At 34.3% G+C, this 15033-nt stretch overlaps 1 protein-coding gene across 1 annotated transcript in view; it reads left to right on the top strand.

Moving 5' to 3' along the window:
* LOC127979118 (unconventional myosin-Ig) overlaps positions 1 to 15033 on the top strand; it is a 54364-nt gene that overhangs the window by 23799 nt on the left and 15532 nt on the right. The window contains exons 17-20 of the mRNA XM_052584290.1: positions 1500 to 1723; positions 1812 to 1956; positions 4859 to 4963; positions 7334 to 7447. Of these exons, the coding sequence (XP_052440250.1) occupies positions 1500 to 1723; positions 1812 to 1956; positions 4859 to 4963; positions 7334 to 7447 (588 nt within the window). The remainder of the gene's footprint in view (positions 1 to 1499; positions 1724 to 1811; positions 1957 to 4858; positions 4964 to 7333; positions 7448 to 15033) is intronic.

Below are 15033 nucleotides of genomic sequence, written 5' to 3'. Positions count from 1 at the left end.
CATTCAATCTTTCACTTATTTATTCACTGAATCATTAGATTGCTTATTCCCTGAATCATTTGGTCATTCACTCACTAAATTATTCACTGAATCTTCTAATCATTCATTCACTCCCTCATTTATTTACTGAATCATTTGGTCATTCACTCATTTATTCACTGAAGCATTTGATCTTTCACTTGCTCACACATTTATTTACTGAATCATTTGGTCATTCACCTATTCAATTATTCACTGAATCTTCTAATCATTCATTCGCTCCCTCATTTATTTACTGAATCATTTGGTCATTCACTCATTTATTCACTGAAGCATTTGATCTTTCACTTGCTCACACATTTATTTACTGAATCATTTGGTCATTCACCTATTCAATTATTCACTGAATCTTCTAATCATTCATTCGCTCCCTCATTTATTTACTGAATCATTTTGTAATTCACTCCATAATCACTGAATCATTTGATCTTTCACTTGCTCACACATTTATTTACTGAATCATTTGATCATTCATTCACTGACATTTGATCATTCACTCGTTTGTTCACCAAATCATTTTATCATTCACTCACAAATTCACTTAATTATTTAATTACTCACTCACTTATTTTTTCACTCAATTATTTGGTCATTCACTCATTTATTCATAGAATAATTCAATCATTAATTCACTTACTCACTCATTTATTAACTGTATCATTTGATCATTCACGGAGTAATTTATTTATCGAATCATTTGATCTCTCAATTATTTTGTTAAGGAAATCATTCTATCAGTCATTTACAAATGTATTAACTCACTTAACTCATTTATTTACTGAATCATTTGATCGTTCATTCACTGATTAATTCATTGAAGCAGTTGATAATTCACTCATTTGATCATTCACTCACTCATATACTTAGTTCAGCCAAAAATGAAAATTAAGCCATAAATTACTCGCCCTGAAGTCCTCCTAGGTGTATATGACTTACTTCTTTCAGACGACTTCAGTTGTCTTTGATCTTTCAAGCCATTTGCAACTCAGCGTGTGGTGCACTCCATCGGTCCATGAGAAGTTTAATAAAAAGCTCATCCATTAACAGGACTCCTGTAGTGAATCGTGAATGTATTTTTATAAGATAAATATCCATATTCAAAACCTAATAATCACTTTAATCTAGCTTGCACTCACAGTTGTAAATTAAGTGGTTCCTGGAGGATGACGTGTGAGGTCAGCGCTGTGCACGCACACGGAAACACAGCAGAGAGATCAAAACAAAACAGTGGTCACTAATTAGACGTACAAAACGAGGATTTTTAAAGAAGAATATTGGAGGATTTCGATATAAGCGAAGAAGAGACTGGTTTTCCTTTCCTAAAGTAAGGAAACTTTGCTTGCTTTGCTCCTGTTAACAAAGTTTGATTTTCATGAGACTCACAGGCACATGCGTGACGCTGACCTCATATGTTGACCTTTAAATTACAGTATTTTCAAATGATGATTTTTTTTCTGCAGGTTTGGAGAGGTGCATTAGCACGTATGCGATGTAGGAAAATAAAGGCTATATTTACCATAATGGCATATTATAAGTGCTATAAGGTGAAGGCTCACTTCTGGGAAGTGGAGAGACGGTTTGCCAACGTTCGAAACATGGCCGACTACGGGAAGAGTGTGGAGTGGCCGACACCGCCTGCAGCCCTGGTGCAGTTCCACAGAATCACACAACACCTTCACCGCCGGTATTACCACGACTCCATGATTTTAATTGTTTTTATTAATCGTTAATCGTTTGGCCTTCTTCTCATACTTTCACTGCCTCTCTCTTAGATGGTGGGCCCGGCAGCTGATTAAAAACATCCCCCCGTCTGACATGGGGGAGGTGAGGGCAAAAGCAGCTGCTCTGTCAGCTCTGAGCGGGGAGAGAGTGGACTGGGGCTATAGCCGTGCCTGGGAGAGAGACTACTTGGCCAATGTGAGTTTTCATACGTAGTATGCAGGATTTTACATTGATTAGGCGTATTAAAGGGGTGGTTGACTGTTGTTGTTTTTCCTAGGCTTGATCGTTTTTATGGGGTGCTTTTTTCATGCTACATGCTTCGTTTAAAAAAAAACAAAAAAAAAAAACATAATTTTTCACATAATTTACCTTTATTCCACACCAATCTGTCCCTTCTCTGACAGACGCCTCAATTATTTCCTATTAGTATGAAGGCCCTCCCTCAGAAATACGCGATGGGCTAAGATTGGTCAGCTGGCTCAGATTGATATGATTCGCTAAACCACCTCGAGCGTGTCTAAAAATCCCGCCCCTCAAGTTCAGAATGTGCTCTGGTTGTATTGTAAACAATCATTTCCTTTATATTGCTTATCAATTTGAGCCTGATTGAGACGCAGAGAATATTAATGAAGAGGATCACACAGAACCTGTGCAAGCTTGGCTCTCAATGGTATGTTTGTTTGTTGTTGTCTCATACTTTTAGATACGCTGTTGTTTGTAAGTGCTACTGCTTCTGTTGGCTTTTACTATACCGTTTTATTCTGATTAAAGCTTTAATAAAGCACAGAAACCGGAAGAGCATCCATATATAATGCTTCTCATAGCTTTGTGAAAATAAGTGTATAAATGGAACAGTTTGTTGGAGCTGATCTGACGATCTGAGTGTGAGAGAGAGAGAGAGCGAGAGAGAGAGAGATGCAGAACAGGGTGATGTGAGGAACAGGATTAAGAAGCGCTGCTTTAGAACATTGGTTTTGAAACTTGTGAATTCATTAGAATCATTAGAAAACAGAATCGCGATTCGTATATGAACACATTTTTACGTGCACTCCTAGTTTTCTCTTCCTCCTCTCTAAAGCAGCACAACATGGCCTCGCCCCCTTTTTTTTCTAGGGGCGGGGTTTATCTGGGTTTGTGACGTAAAGGACCCGGGAAGAAGCTCGTTGTAGTCACTTACCAGCCGTTTTTGTAGGCATTAAACTGGCAGAAATGTGAAAGACTATATCTCTGTTTTCATTGAACTTTCAGCTCTGCAACTTTGCAGATATTGTTTATGCTCAAACAGCAACATTAAAGACTAACTAACGTTAAAAAAGTGAAACCGCAATCAACCACCCCTTTAAAGTTTGCAGTTTAATAAAGCTTTAAGCCCAGTGGTATATCCAGGAGTGTTTGGCGGCCTTAAAGAAACAGTTCACCCAAAATGATATACCAGCATATCAAATCATATGACTTTCTTTTTCTTTTGCGGAACACAAAAGATGTTTAGAAGAATGTTCTTGCTGCTGTTTTCCATTTATCAAAAGTGAGCTTTCAAGTTCCAAAAATTATGAAAAGCATGATAAAAAAATGTGCTATATTCCAATCTAAATTCATGTTCATGTATATTCTGATCTTAAATCATGTTCATGCTTATTCAAATATGAACAAAATCGGTTTGCTCCCATTGAACGAAATGAATGTATAATGTAAATTCATGTAATTTGTAAAGTACCGTATTGTATATACCAAGCCATATCAAAAAACGACAATGTCAAAATGTTGACATTCCCTTTAGCACAGCTCCATTTAGTGGATTCATAATGCAAACCAAGTCAAACGTTTGACTGCAGTATCTTCTTTTCTATGCGCTTTATAATCCGGTGCGCCCTATATATGAAAACAGTTCTAAAATAGGCCATTCATTGAAGGTGTGCTTTATAAATCAGTGCGGAAAATACGGTAGATTTTGCTGATGTATTATACAATTACTTTTTACATTCACAAGCCTTTTATCTGTGGGAAACCAGTCATGTTTAATATGTTTCTTGTTTTATGTAACATGAATACAAAAATAAAATAATAATAATGATATGGCCAAGAAAAAGATGAATTCCCACGTTTCAGTAATTTATGGTCATGTTTAATTTGCTTGTTTCAGTTAAAATGTGGTCACGTTAATTTGAAAAGTCGTGGCAATGAGGAACATCTTAGTACAATGTGACCACAGTTTAGATAAAATAGGGAATAAATTAAGTCATGGGCAAAAATTCTTAATCTGTGGCCATGATGTGTTGTTTTTATTTTCCCCTGCATGTCTCTGTAGTATATATAATTATCATGGGTATTTCCCTAAAAGCCTGCATGAGCATCTTATGAGCATTAAAACATTAAGTCCATTATCATTAAGTCCCACTTTATTGTTTAGTCACCATTATGTCCAAACTGGTTGACTGTCTGGAGAATATGGATAACCAAAGGGTTAACCAAAAAATTACTCATGCTCTTGTTGTTCCAAAGCTTAACAAAGCTAATTTTTTTTTTTTTTTTTTACTTTTTTACTTTGTCATTTTCAAGGATGAGCAAAAAAGAGGACCTCTCTTGAACTAAAATTGAAAGCAAAATTAATTTTCACTCCAGTGTTGTGAAAAGGAAGAGCAAGTCCATGTGCTCTACACAGCATTCGAAGAAGACTTTTCTTTTCTTTATAAGAATTCTGTAGGATTTTTTCTCAGCAACATTTATTGGGACTTCTGTATTTTACAACACATGCTTTTAGAGCTCACAAAATGCATGATTGCTTGTTCCTGTCATTGCAGTTTCGGCAATAACAGATGAGCTTTCACAGACCTTTGAAGTTTTCAGATCATCTAAATGAGTCAAAAGCTTATTTATGAAGCGCTGTTGAGAATCTGTTGTTGCAGATAAGGTGTTGTGACTGTTTGACGCATTAGTGGAGTGGGCTGGTGACGATGATGACAGGGTTTTTAAATCCGTCATGCATTGATTTGAATTGATATCAAGGAAGCCATGGAGGCATAAGTGTGCTTGTTGTTTGTGTGACTAAGCTTCTCAGAATTTAGTGTCATAAATCCAGTAATGTGTCTCTCCACTGCAGGCAAAAGACTCTCCTCTGACGAGCAGCAACTTTGTGCGCATCACTAAAGAGCTGAAGAACAAAGACCAGTACAGCCAGGTCCTCTTTTCATGCTCTGTCAGGATGGTAGGCTTTTTACATTTCAATTTCACTGTTACTAAATGACAAAAACTGTGCATTTGTATTGCTAAAACATTTGCAGGGTATAGCTGAACTAAGAAATAATGTACAATAACAATGGCGAAAAAGGAATAAACTGTAAAAAGCAAACAGAAATAAAGTAAAATAATCTAAAATAACTGAGCAAAGTAAATAAGTAATATTGACAAAATAACAATAGTGCAAGTGGAGTAAACAAGCAATATTATTGCATAAAATAAAATAACAATTGTGCAAATTGAGTAAATAAGCAATATTTTCAACTAAAATAAAATAACAATAGTGTGATAGCTAGTAATTCCAACTGTGAGATTATACAAGCAATTTTATAAATTGAATTAAATAATAAAAAAAGAAAATCTATTAAAAATGTGTAATAGTGTGAATTATATAATCAGGCAATATCATCAAATAAAACAAATACCAATAGTGCAAATGGAATAAAGAAGCAATATTATCAAATAAAATAAAATAATAGTGGGATTGAGTTAACAAACAATGTTAACAAATAAAGTAAAATTATACTGTGAGATTAGACTATTGAAGAAGTGTTTTAAAATAAAATAAAATAAATGATTAGTAGTGTGAATGAAACAATCAAGCGATATTAGCAAATGAAACAAAATAACAATAGTGCAAATGGAGGAAACAAGCAATAGGTGTGCATTTTAAAAAGCGTAAGATTAAAATAGTGACTTTCGCTGCAGCCTTTATCAATGGCTGTGCCCATAGCACTGCGATGTTGTGGATTATGTGTGTAGAATTCAAAATTCTAAATACACAGATCTCACTTTACAACAATTAATTGAGTATTATGAAACAAAGGAATATGTTGGCACGATATCCTGAAGCGTATTTTCGTGTGAGCTATACTGAATTTGTATATTTCATTTAGTTGACGCTTTTATCCAAAGCGACTTACAATTGCTATATATGTCAGAGGTCGCACGCCTCTGAAGCAACTAGGGGTTAAGTGTCTTGCTCAGGGACACATTGGTGCCTCACAGTGGATTCGAACCCGGGTCTTATCCACAGCACCAATCCCAGCTCATTCTTTGAATAAGCATTAGAATTAGCCAAAGCTTAAAACATGAATTATGACTAAAGGGTTAATTGAAGTTGTTAAAATATAGAAATATTTCCAGCCCATAGACGATAATTAAAAATAAGTTTGATTATCTTAAGCGAGTTATATTCTCTACGATCGCGTGCAACGATTGAACGTCATTATACTGTGAAAAAGAACGGGAGGTTAATTGCAATAAATACAATGCAAAAATAAACAAAATAGTTTTACAAATACAATTAAATCAGTCCGAGTATTCCTCTGGCAGTTGTTTGAGCTGTGTACTCTTCAATTATCTGACTGTCTGCGCTGACGGGCGCGTCGCTCGGATAGACTAGTGTTACACATTAACATGAAGGAGGACTCGATACATGGCATAGAATCGTTATAAATACGCTTTAACATTGACATTTATTGCGTCAATTTTCAACTATACTAAATTAGTTTCATTTTCTTCACAAAATTGGCTTCTGTCCATTGACTATAAAGCAGGGAGAATTTCCATTACACTTCTAATCGTAGCCGGACGTGATGACACGCGGACTAGGCCTGTATTATCAAATAAGATAACAATGTGAAGGAGTGAGCAAACAATAATAAAAGAAGTAAAATAAGAGGACGAATGAAGGAAATAAGTACTATTGACAGAAAAACATTAATAGAAATGCAAAATAAAATAAGATTATATTATGAGGAGTGAATCAAAAAAAAGTAACATACATTTAATATGTAGGATAAACATGACAAAACTACTTTATAGTCTCTCTCTCTCTCTCTCTCTCTCTCTCTCTTTCTCTCTCTCCCTCACACACACACACACCCTCTTTCACCAAGCTCCAAGTCTTAGTCACTTTCTCGTTTTCTCACTCATGTTATGATTGCCTTTGACCGTAGCCAACATGGAGATCACAAGCACAGCCGAGGGCTCAGTGTTTGACTGCCTTGAGCAAAGACTGTAACACACACTCTCTATCAGACCACTGCAGCTAAAGATGCTGCTACCATTGGTCCAGTTTATCTTCCCTTCTCAGCGAGACTCAACCCAACACACCACCAACCCAACTTCACAAGCTATTTGTAAAGGCAGGAACATGCAGTACAATAGGGGAGCAGCACCTTAACATACCAACAGTGCTGATGCAAAGGTTGCTTGTGAATTTCAACAAGCCCTGAATATCATTGTAAATTATAATTGTAGTCAAGCTCAGACAGAGGAAGATAGTTGGCCTAATTTCAGCTTTTTTCTCTCTTCTGATCGCTCTTTTCTCCAGCTCAACTGGTTCAACAACACAAAGGACAGAGCTCTGCTCATCACCGATAAGCATATCTACAGGATGGAGCCCAAAAAACACTTTAAAGTGCAAAAACGAATACCACTTGATTCAGTAAGTATTTCATGCATATCACACAAATCACACAAACTTTAACATGCATATCACTTATAAAATAATAAAGGGTCCAATAAAGGCGGTCTAAATAAAAGCCATTTTTCGTTTACCAAAGAACCTTTCAGTGATCTGTTCTCAAAGCAATGTTTACCCAAAAATAAAAAATTGCTTAAAATGTATTGCATTGTTTGTGCATTGGATCAGAAATTTAGCATTACATCATTTGCTCACCAATGGATGCCCTGCAGTGAATGGGTGCCGTCAGAATGAGAGTCCAAACAGCTGATAAAAACATCACAATAATCCACACCACACAACTCAACAATTAAACATCTTATAAAGTGAAAAACTGTGTTTTTGTACAAATCCATAATTAAGAAACAAATCCATAATTAAGATGTCAGATTTCAAACTGTTGCTATCTATTACCTGTCTATAATAATAATGTTTTCTCTAGTAAAACACCTGTTTTGTCTGAATCAGTATAGAAATATGCACAGGCCAAGCAAAGCTTACATGTGAAAACAGTTTTAAACAAATATGAGGATGGGTTTTGATGTGAGAGGACAACAGAGGATGGACATCTTAACCGAAGGAAGCAGTATTATGGATATGGACTCATATTTTGGCTAGAAATGGGAGTTTTAGGTTAAAACTGGATTTGTTTCTTATAAAAACACAGCTTTTCACTTCACAAGATGTTACTTGATGGACTGGAGTGGTGTGGATTACTTGAGGATTATTGTGATGTTTTTATCAGCTGTTTGAACTCTCATTCTGACGTAGGGGTGGGCGATATCTCGATATTTAAAATATATCGAGATATTTTTTAAACACGATATGGATTTTGACATATCGTATATATCGATATGTTGTTTATATTTAATTCTGATTCCGCCACTTTGCTTCTTTGCCTTCTCTGTGCTGTGCTCGCCCCCGCTCGCTCGCCCCCGCCTCCTTGCTTTTGTCCCCACTCCCTTCGCGTGTATAGAACTAGTCTAAAAAACAAAGTCTAAAAACAAAAGGACAACTGGCTCCATTATATGGAGATACTTTGGTTTTAAGGCGTAGGACGAACAGAAGGCAGATGTCTAACGTAGGGCCCAATGATTTCCGCGATGCAGAAAACGCGGACGGAATCCAGTCATAAAAACGGTATTTACAGTTTAACGCGGAATGTCAAGGAATTGGTTAAATTTTGAATGAATTATCAAAAGTAGGTCATGCACTTAAATCAAATCGCGATATAGACTAATATCTGCAAATATTAACCCGGAAAAGTCTATTTAAATAGGAATCCTGCATGTTCTGCGTGTCTGTGTTAACGAATGGCGCAGAAGCGCGTCTTCATTCATTAAACACACGGAAGCGCGTGATGCTCGCGCTGATTTCAGCGTCTTTCCTATCACTGATAAAGATGTGAACACACGAGGAACATCTCCAGAACTGCACCGAGAGATTTGATTTGAGTAAAACTAGCTCATATCACATCATAGACTGTAGTATCACATACACAGAACTGTAAAGGTAAACCCGTCAAAATAAAAGTATTTGGCAGAAATATTTTACTATTGTTCAGCAGAATGTACATAGCTCACTAATACTATTATTAAAATGAAATAAACATATTTTTTTAAGGAATAATCACACAACATTTCTTCCATGTTTTATTTTTAATAGTAAATCCCCTTTGTTTACCAAAAAATAAAGTTTGCTTAATTTTAAATAATTAAAACATAAATTAAATAAATGTTTTATGCCTTCATTTGACAACCAGAAAAATGTAAATACACAGAATAGGTAACAATAAAGCATACGGTGAAGAAAAAAATAGACGTTTCATAGGGCCCTAAACATGTAATATTTGGCATATTTGTTTTTGCAGTAGTTTTAGGGGGGTTATATTTCCTGTAAAGATATCGAGATATATATCGCATATCGAGATATTGCAAAATATATCGAGATATATTTTTTGCTCCATATCGCCCAGCCCTATTCTGACGGCACCCATTCACTGCAGAGCATCCATTGGTGAGCAAATGATGTGTAATGCTACATTTCTCCAAATGTGTTCCCATTAAGACAAAAACTCATTTACGTTTTCAGCAAATTTTCGTTTTTGGACAAACCATTACTTTAAATGAACCATTTCTCATTGTGAAGAACATTTTTAAAGATCTAAAGAACCCTCTTCTACTAAAAAAGAACCTTTTATACAATAGAACGGTTCTATGGATGTTAAAAGTTCTTCGTGGAACATCAGATAATAGAATAGATTTATTCTTAAGAGTGTGAAATGAAGCCTCAAAAACAAAGCAGACATGTCTTGGGATCTGTCATTGTCTGGGTTTTGTTTTTGTTTTATGTAACTGTGCAATGTGGGTCAATGCATCTGTCTGCTGCAGACTCGCTGTCTCCTGACTCTCCGTTGCGTGTTCCTCGTCTTTAGATTATGGATTTTACATATTTCTACAACTACAAACTGGTCTCTCTTATTAGATGACAGCACTAATGCTCCATGTGACCAGCCATGTCAGATGGTTTAACAGGGTCATTCACAAACTTCTGTCAGCGTCGGAGTGAATTCAGTGACCAGAACAGTCTGTGTGTGAGGTGTCTGACCTACATTCTATGTTCTCAGATGTGATACAGTGAGAGAGGGATTTGAACACACACTGCAGCACTGCAGTCTGAGCTCCCCTCCACAATCAAATACACACACATTAAAGCTGAAACTTTTACCATATCTGTATGTTTCACACGTCTCTAGCGGAAGCAGGACCAGACGTCCCAGAGAGTGAGAGACAGAGATAAGTGATTGGGCAGTTCAACAAGAGCTGCAGTAGCCAATTATGCAAACACACTCTTTAACACATAATGTCCATGCTACAGCTGTCTTTATGATGTTTACATATTTGAATTCATAAGATACCAGAATAGTGCATAAAAGTCCATCTCTCAAAAATCGATAAGATAGATAATGCATAAAAATGCACAAAGAAAATAAAGCTTATTTTAAGTGGCATCATGATTATTTGCAATTTATACATTATTTTGATGACAGTTATGCACATTTATCCCTATAATTCTCAATTCTCATGTAATGCAACTGGACATTTCACTTTTTAAATTATTTTTTTTATTTTCATTACTGTATTTTCAGTGGTGAATCTCAAATAATGTGTTGTATCAATCAATCAACCACATGCAATTTAGTATATGAATGTAAATGTGGTAGTTTTTAGTTTTATTATTATAAAACCAGGGTTAAATAAGGGCAGCACAACAAATACTATAACAATTATTGAATATATAATTTATGAACTATTATAGTTTTTGTTAATATTTTGAATTAGATTATATTTAATTTGTTATAGATTATATTTCCTTAAAACATTTTAAGGGAAGTAATTAAATTTGTTTTGTTTTTGTTCGTTTTTAGTTTTAGTTTATTTAATTTTCATTATTTTAGTACTTAGTAAATAAAAATGAGAACTGTGATAACTAACAAAATATTTAAATATTTTAAATATTATATATTGTATTAATTCATTTTAGGAATATTTATAAATTGTGTTGTAAATTTATATAAATATGTATTTTAATTTTATTTTATACATTTAGAAATGTCCTTTTTATTGTTTTAGTTTTAGTAAACTATAATAACCCTAGTACTACCATAAAGTGTAAAAGCTTAACAATTTAAATATAATTTAAATCATGTGAATAAGAATGGGATTGTGCTTAATTATAATGAAAATAATTTTATAATGCAACAGACATCTTGATGGTCCTAAAATAGGCTGTAGTTTCTTAATAAGCAAAATTTTGCACTGAGATTTGCTCTATTATAATCTCACAGCCTCGCCAGCAGCCCTGCCCCTAATGGGTCACAATCCAAGAGCATATTATGAACTTTCTCAAGCCTCTCTGGTCAAGCCAGATCACACTGGATGGGTTCAGGCAGTCGCAGACAAGGATATTGTTTTGTGACAGCCCAGTACATTGTGGTTTTAATCTCATTTCACCACAGATTTACGCACTACGCTCTGTGTGAAGGGCATGAAGGGCTGATCGTGTCAGCTGATATTCTAGAGCAGCAGAACCCTACAGTCCGTTCACAACTATTATGATAATTATAACCATAACTATATTAGTGTCTGCTGTACACCAACAGACCTTAATATTCATGGCTACGTTTTCCAAAAGCATCGTAAACCTACAGTTAATTGTAGCTCCATTGGTGACAAGGGTTCTATGATCAATTTAGGTTTAGGATGCTTTTGGGAAAAGCAGCCCCATTTATTATAATCATATGTGCAGTTATTAATAGTAGTGAGTTATTTTCAACTGTAAAAAATATAACATGCAAGTGACTACTGGTATAATGCAGTACATGATTAGACATAATATTTAACGTCTTCCATTCAGCCTCCTAGTAATTGCAATTATTTTGGGCTTTGTTGCTTTTAATATAACACAGCTCAGCTTCTGTCAGTTTTATCACTATATATATATATATATATATAACATTATTGTAATATTTTGTTTACATTTCGCTATAAAACTGACACATTTTGAAAGCTGAGACTTTGGAATATCTTCTGGTGATCCCAATCCGGGATGTTTGAATGTGGAAAAGGCTAGAATATATTCTCACAATAATATAACTTTAATCTTTATTCTTGTAACATTTCAACTTTATTCTCGTAATATTTCAATTTTATTTTCAAAATATTTCTACTTTATTCTCGAAACATTTAGACTTTATTTTCATAATATTTAGACTTTATTCTCTAAACATTTAAACTTTATTTTCATAATATTTAGACTTTATTCTCTAAACATTTAAACTTTATTTTCATAATATTTAGACTTTATTCTCTAAACATTTAAACTTTATTTTCATAATATTTAGACTTTATTCTCTAAACATTAAACTTTATTCTCATAATATTTTGACTTTATTCTCTAAACATTTCAACTTTATTCTCATAATATTTAGACTTTATTCTCTAAACATTTAAACTTTATTCTCATAATATTTTGACTTTATTCTCTAAACATTTAAACTTTATTCTCATAATATTTAGACTTTATTCTCTAAACATTTAAACTTTATTTTCAGAATATTTTGACTTTATTCTCTAAACATTTCAACTTTATTCTTATAATATTTAGACTTTATTCTCTAAACATTTAAACTTTATTCTCATAATATTTAGACTTTATTCTTGAAATATTTTGACTTTATTGACTATTCTCGTAATATTTCGACTTCATTCTTGATACATTTAGACTTTATTCTCATAGTATTTTGACATTAATCTTGTTATCTTAGTTTTTTATTATTATTATTATTTTAATGTGGCACTAAAACGCCATCATATCTATTATTTATCAAAGTTAATTATGTGTTACATTTTTGAAATCCACAGAATTTAATTCTGTTTAAAATTCACTGCAGAATTGCTACTGAGGTATTTGTGTGTATGTTTGTGTCTGTTTGACTGGAACACTTTGCAGGAAGACCACCCTTATTTCTCAAAATCTCAGACAGCAAGGTCAGCTGCATGTACTTCAGGGCACAGAGCGATTAACCTGTGTGTGTGTGTGTGTATGTGTGTGTGTGTGTGTGTGTGTGTGTGTGTGCTAATGTGTGTCCATCCAAGTGGCAGTAAAGAGGCTTAACACTGCCTGATCACTCTGTTTCTTTCAGGCACAGTGGTGACGCATCTACTGCTGATGTACACTCAGAGCAACACACTGGTATTTAATGAACATCAAAAGACCCTTGAACATAAAGAAGGCCTGTTTTTTAAATAGCCAAGAGGCTCTAGTTTTGTCCAAGCCATAATGTGCACATTTGTAAACATTTTTTAAGATAACTGGGTAAATAAAAAATAAAAAAATATATATATATAAAATTAGAATTATATATAAATATATAAACATATATATATATATATATATATATATATATATATATATATATATATATTGATGAATAATACCTACTATTTCACATACAAAAGTAATATACTATGCAGTACGAAAACAATAGTAAGCTAGTATTGCATTCTAAACATAGCCCGTGATTTTTTTTCTTCTTGCAGTGCCCTTATTGTTATCTAAAATTAAAAAAAAATAAAAAATTGGTCATTTAAATAAAGCTTAAATATAAATAAACTATATATATATATATATATATGTGTGTGTGTGTGTGTGTGTGTATAACTGTAAAAAAAATAATATTGAATATAGCATGGATGATTTTTTTTTTTTTCTGAACAATAGTGACAAGCAAGGGACTCTTAAACAACTAGGTAGGCAACTAGGTAAAGTTCACTTACTGTCTCCACAGTACTGTGAATGTTTAATGTTCAATAAAGACATAAAAGATTTTAATTGTTTGCATTTGATGAAGATCAGATGACATTTTATTACTAATAATTGCAGAAAAACAACCAATACCAATGGGTTCACATCATTTCTCTTACCTCTGTAACTAATAAAATGACGATTGTAAATTGACTGCTGGCAATATTACTGGGAACTTTTTTTTTCTTAGGCTGGTTGAACACTGGAAGCGTGGCGTAAGCGTCTGAGCTGTGTGGCATGTCTGTTTTTAACTCGGCTCCCATGTTAACAGGTTAGAGTTTGCAGACTGCCTGCGCATGCATGCTAGAAATTGAACCGATGCCTATTTTTCACGCGACACGCGAGCGTGTTGGAAGCGTTTCTATGCAAAATAGAATAGGAAAATCTGTTTATATGTCATTTTGTACACAAATACATATTAATTCATGACATTTTGATGTTTGAAAGTCTATAGGTTGACATCAATTCTGATATAAATATTATTTAAAAAAATAATAATAATTATCGATTTTCAAATATTGCACCTGTCAAACATAGTCTATTTTGCGGTCAATACTGTTGACAGTGTCCTTTATCAGTAGGCTTTATATTTATGCTTAACATGAAGGTGTAGGTGTGTAAAAAACATGAAAACCTGAAGCAGCTGCCACGCAACTGACACGCAGCAGAAACGCCACACTCACGCCACGCAGCCAGTGTGTCACCGGCCTTAGCGGACCGTTTTATTGGACAAAAATATGTGCAGTGTAGAATCATTATATACAGAGACTGTATATTCAAATGTGTATCTGCCACAGTTAGGGCATGGTTTCATGGGATTTACAGCATACACAGACATAACGCACATGGGTCTGCATGCTCATGCAGCACTGTTTCTAATCTCAGAGTCATGCGTACCAGCCAGGCACACATTTCACTGACGCACAACGGCAACTGGTCACACTCTTTGAGTAATTGCAACAATCAAGTCTTTCATTCACGATTATTTCCAGCGTATTACTCATTCTCAAGGTTACTGAGTCAATCATGTGCTGAAGTGCAGGAAGTGATTGTGTGGTGAATGAGCTTTTACTCTGATTGCAAAGCCAGAGGTTGACTGAATGCCAGTGGTTGAGGGAAAAATGGATCTGTTGGATTCAGGAAAGACGGATTTATTGAACGCACATCCTTTGACTTCATTGTGCAGCAACACATGCTGTGCA

Source organism: Carassius gibelio, chromosome B19, assembly GCF_023724105.1.
Source record: "Carassius gibelio isolate Cgi1373 ecotype wild population from Czech Republic chromosome B19, carGib1.2-hapl.c, whole genome shotgun sequence".
Classification (NCBI taxonomy): Eukaryota; Metazoa; Chordata; class Actinopteri; order Cypriniformes; family Cyprinidae; genus Carassius; species Carassius gibelio.
The sequence above is the reverse complement of the archived record's forward strand: the minus strand, read 5'-3'. Positions and strand labels throughout refer to the sequence as shown.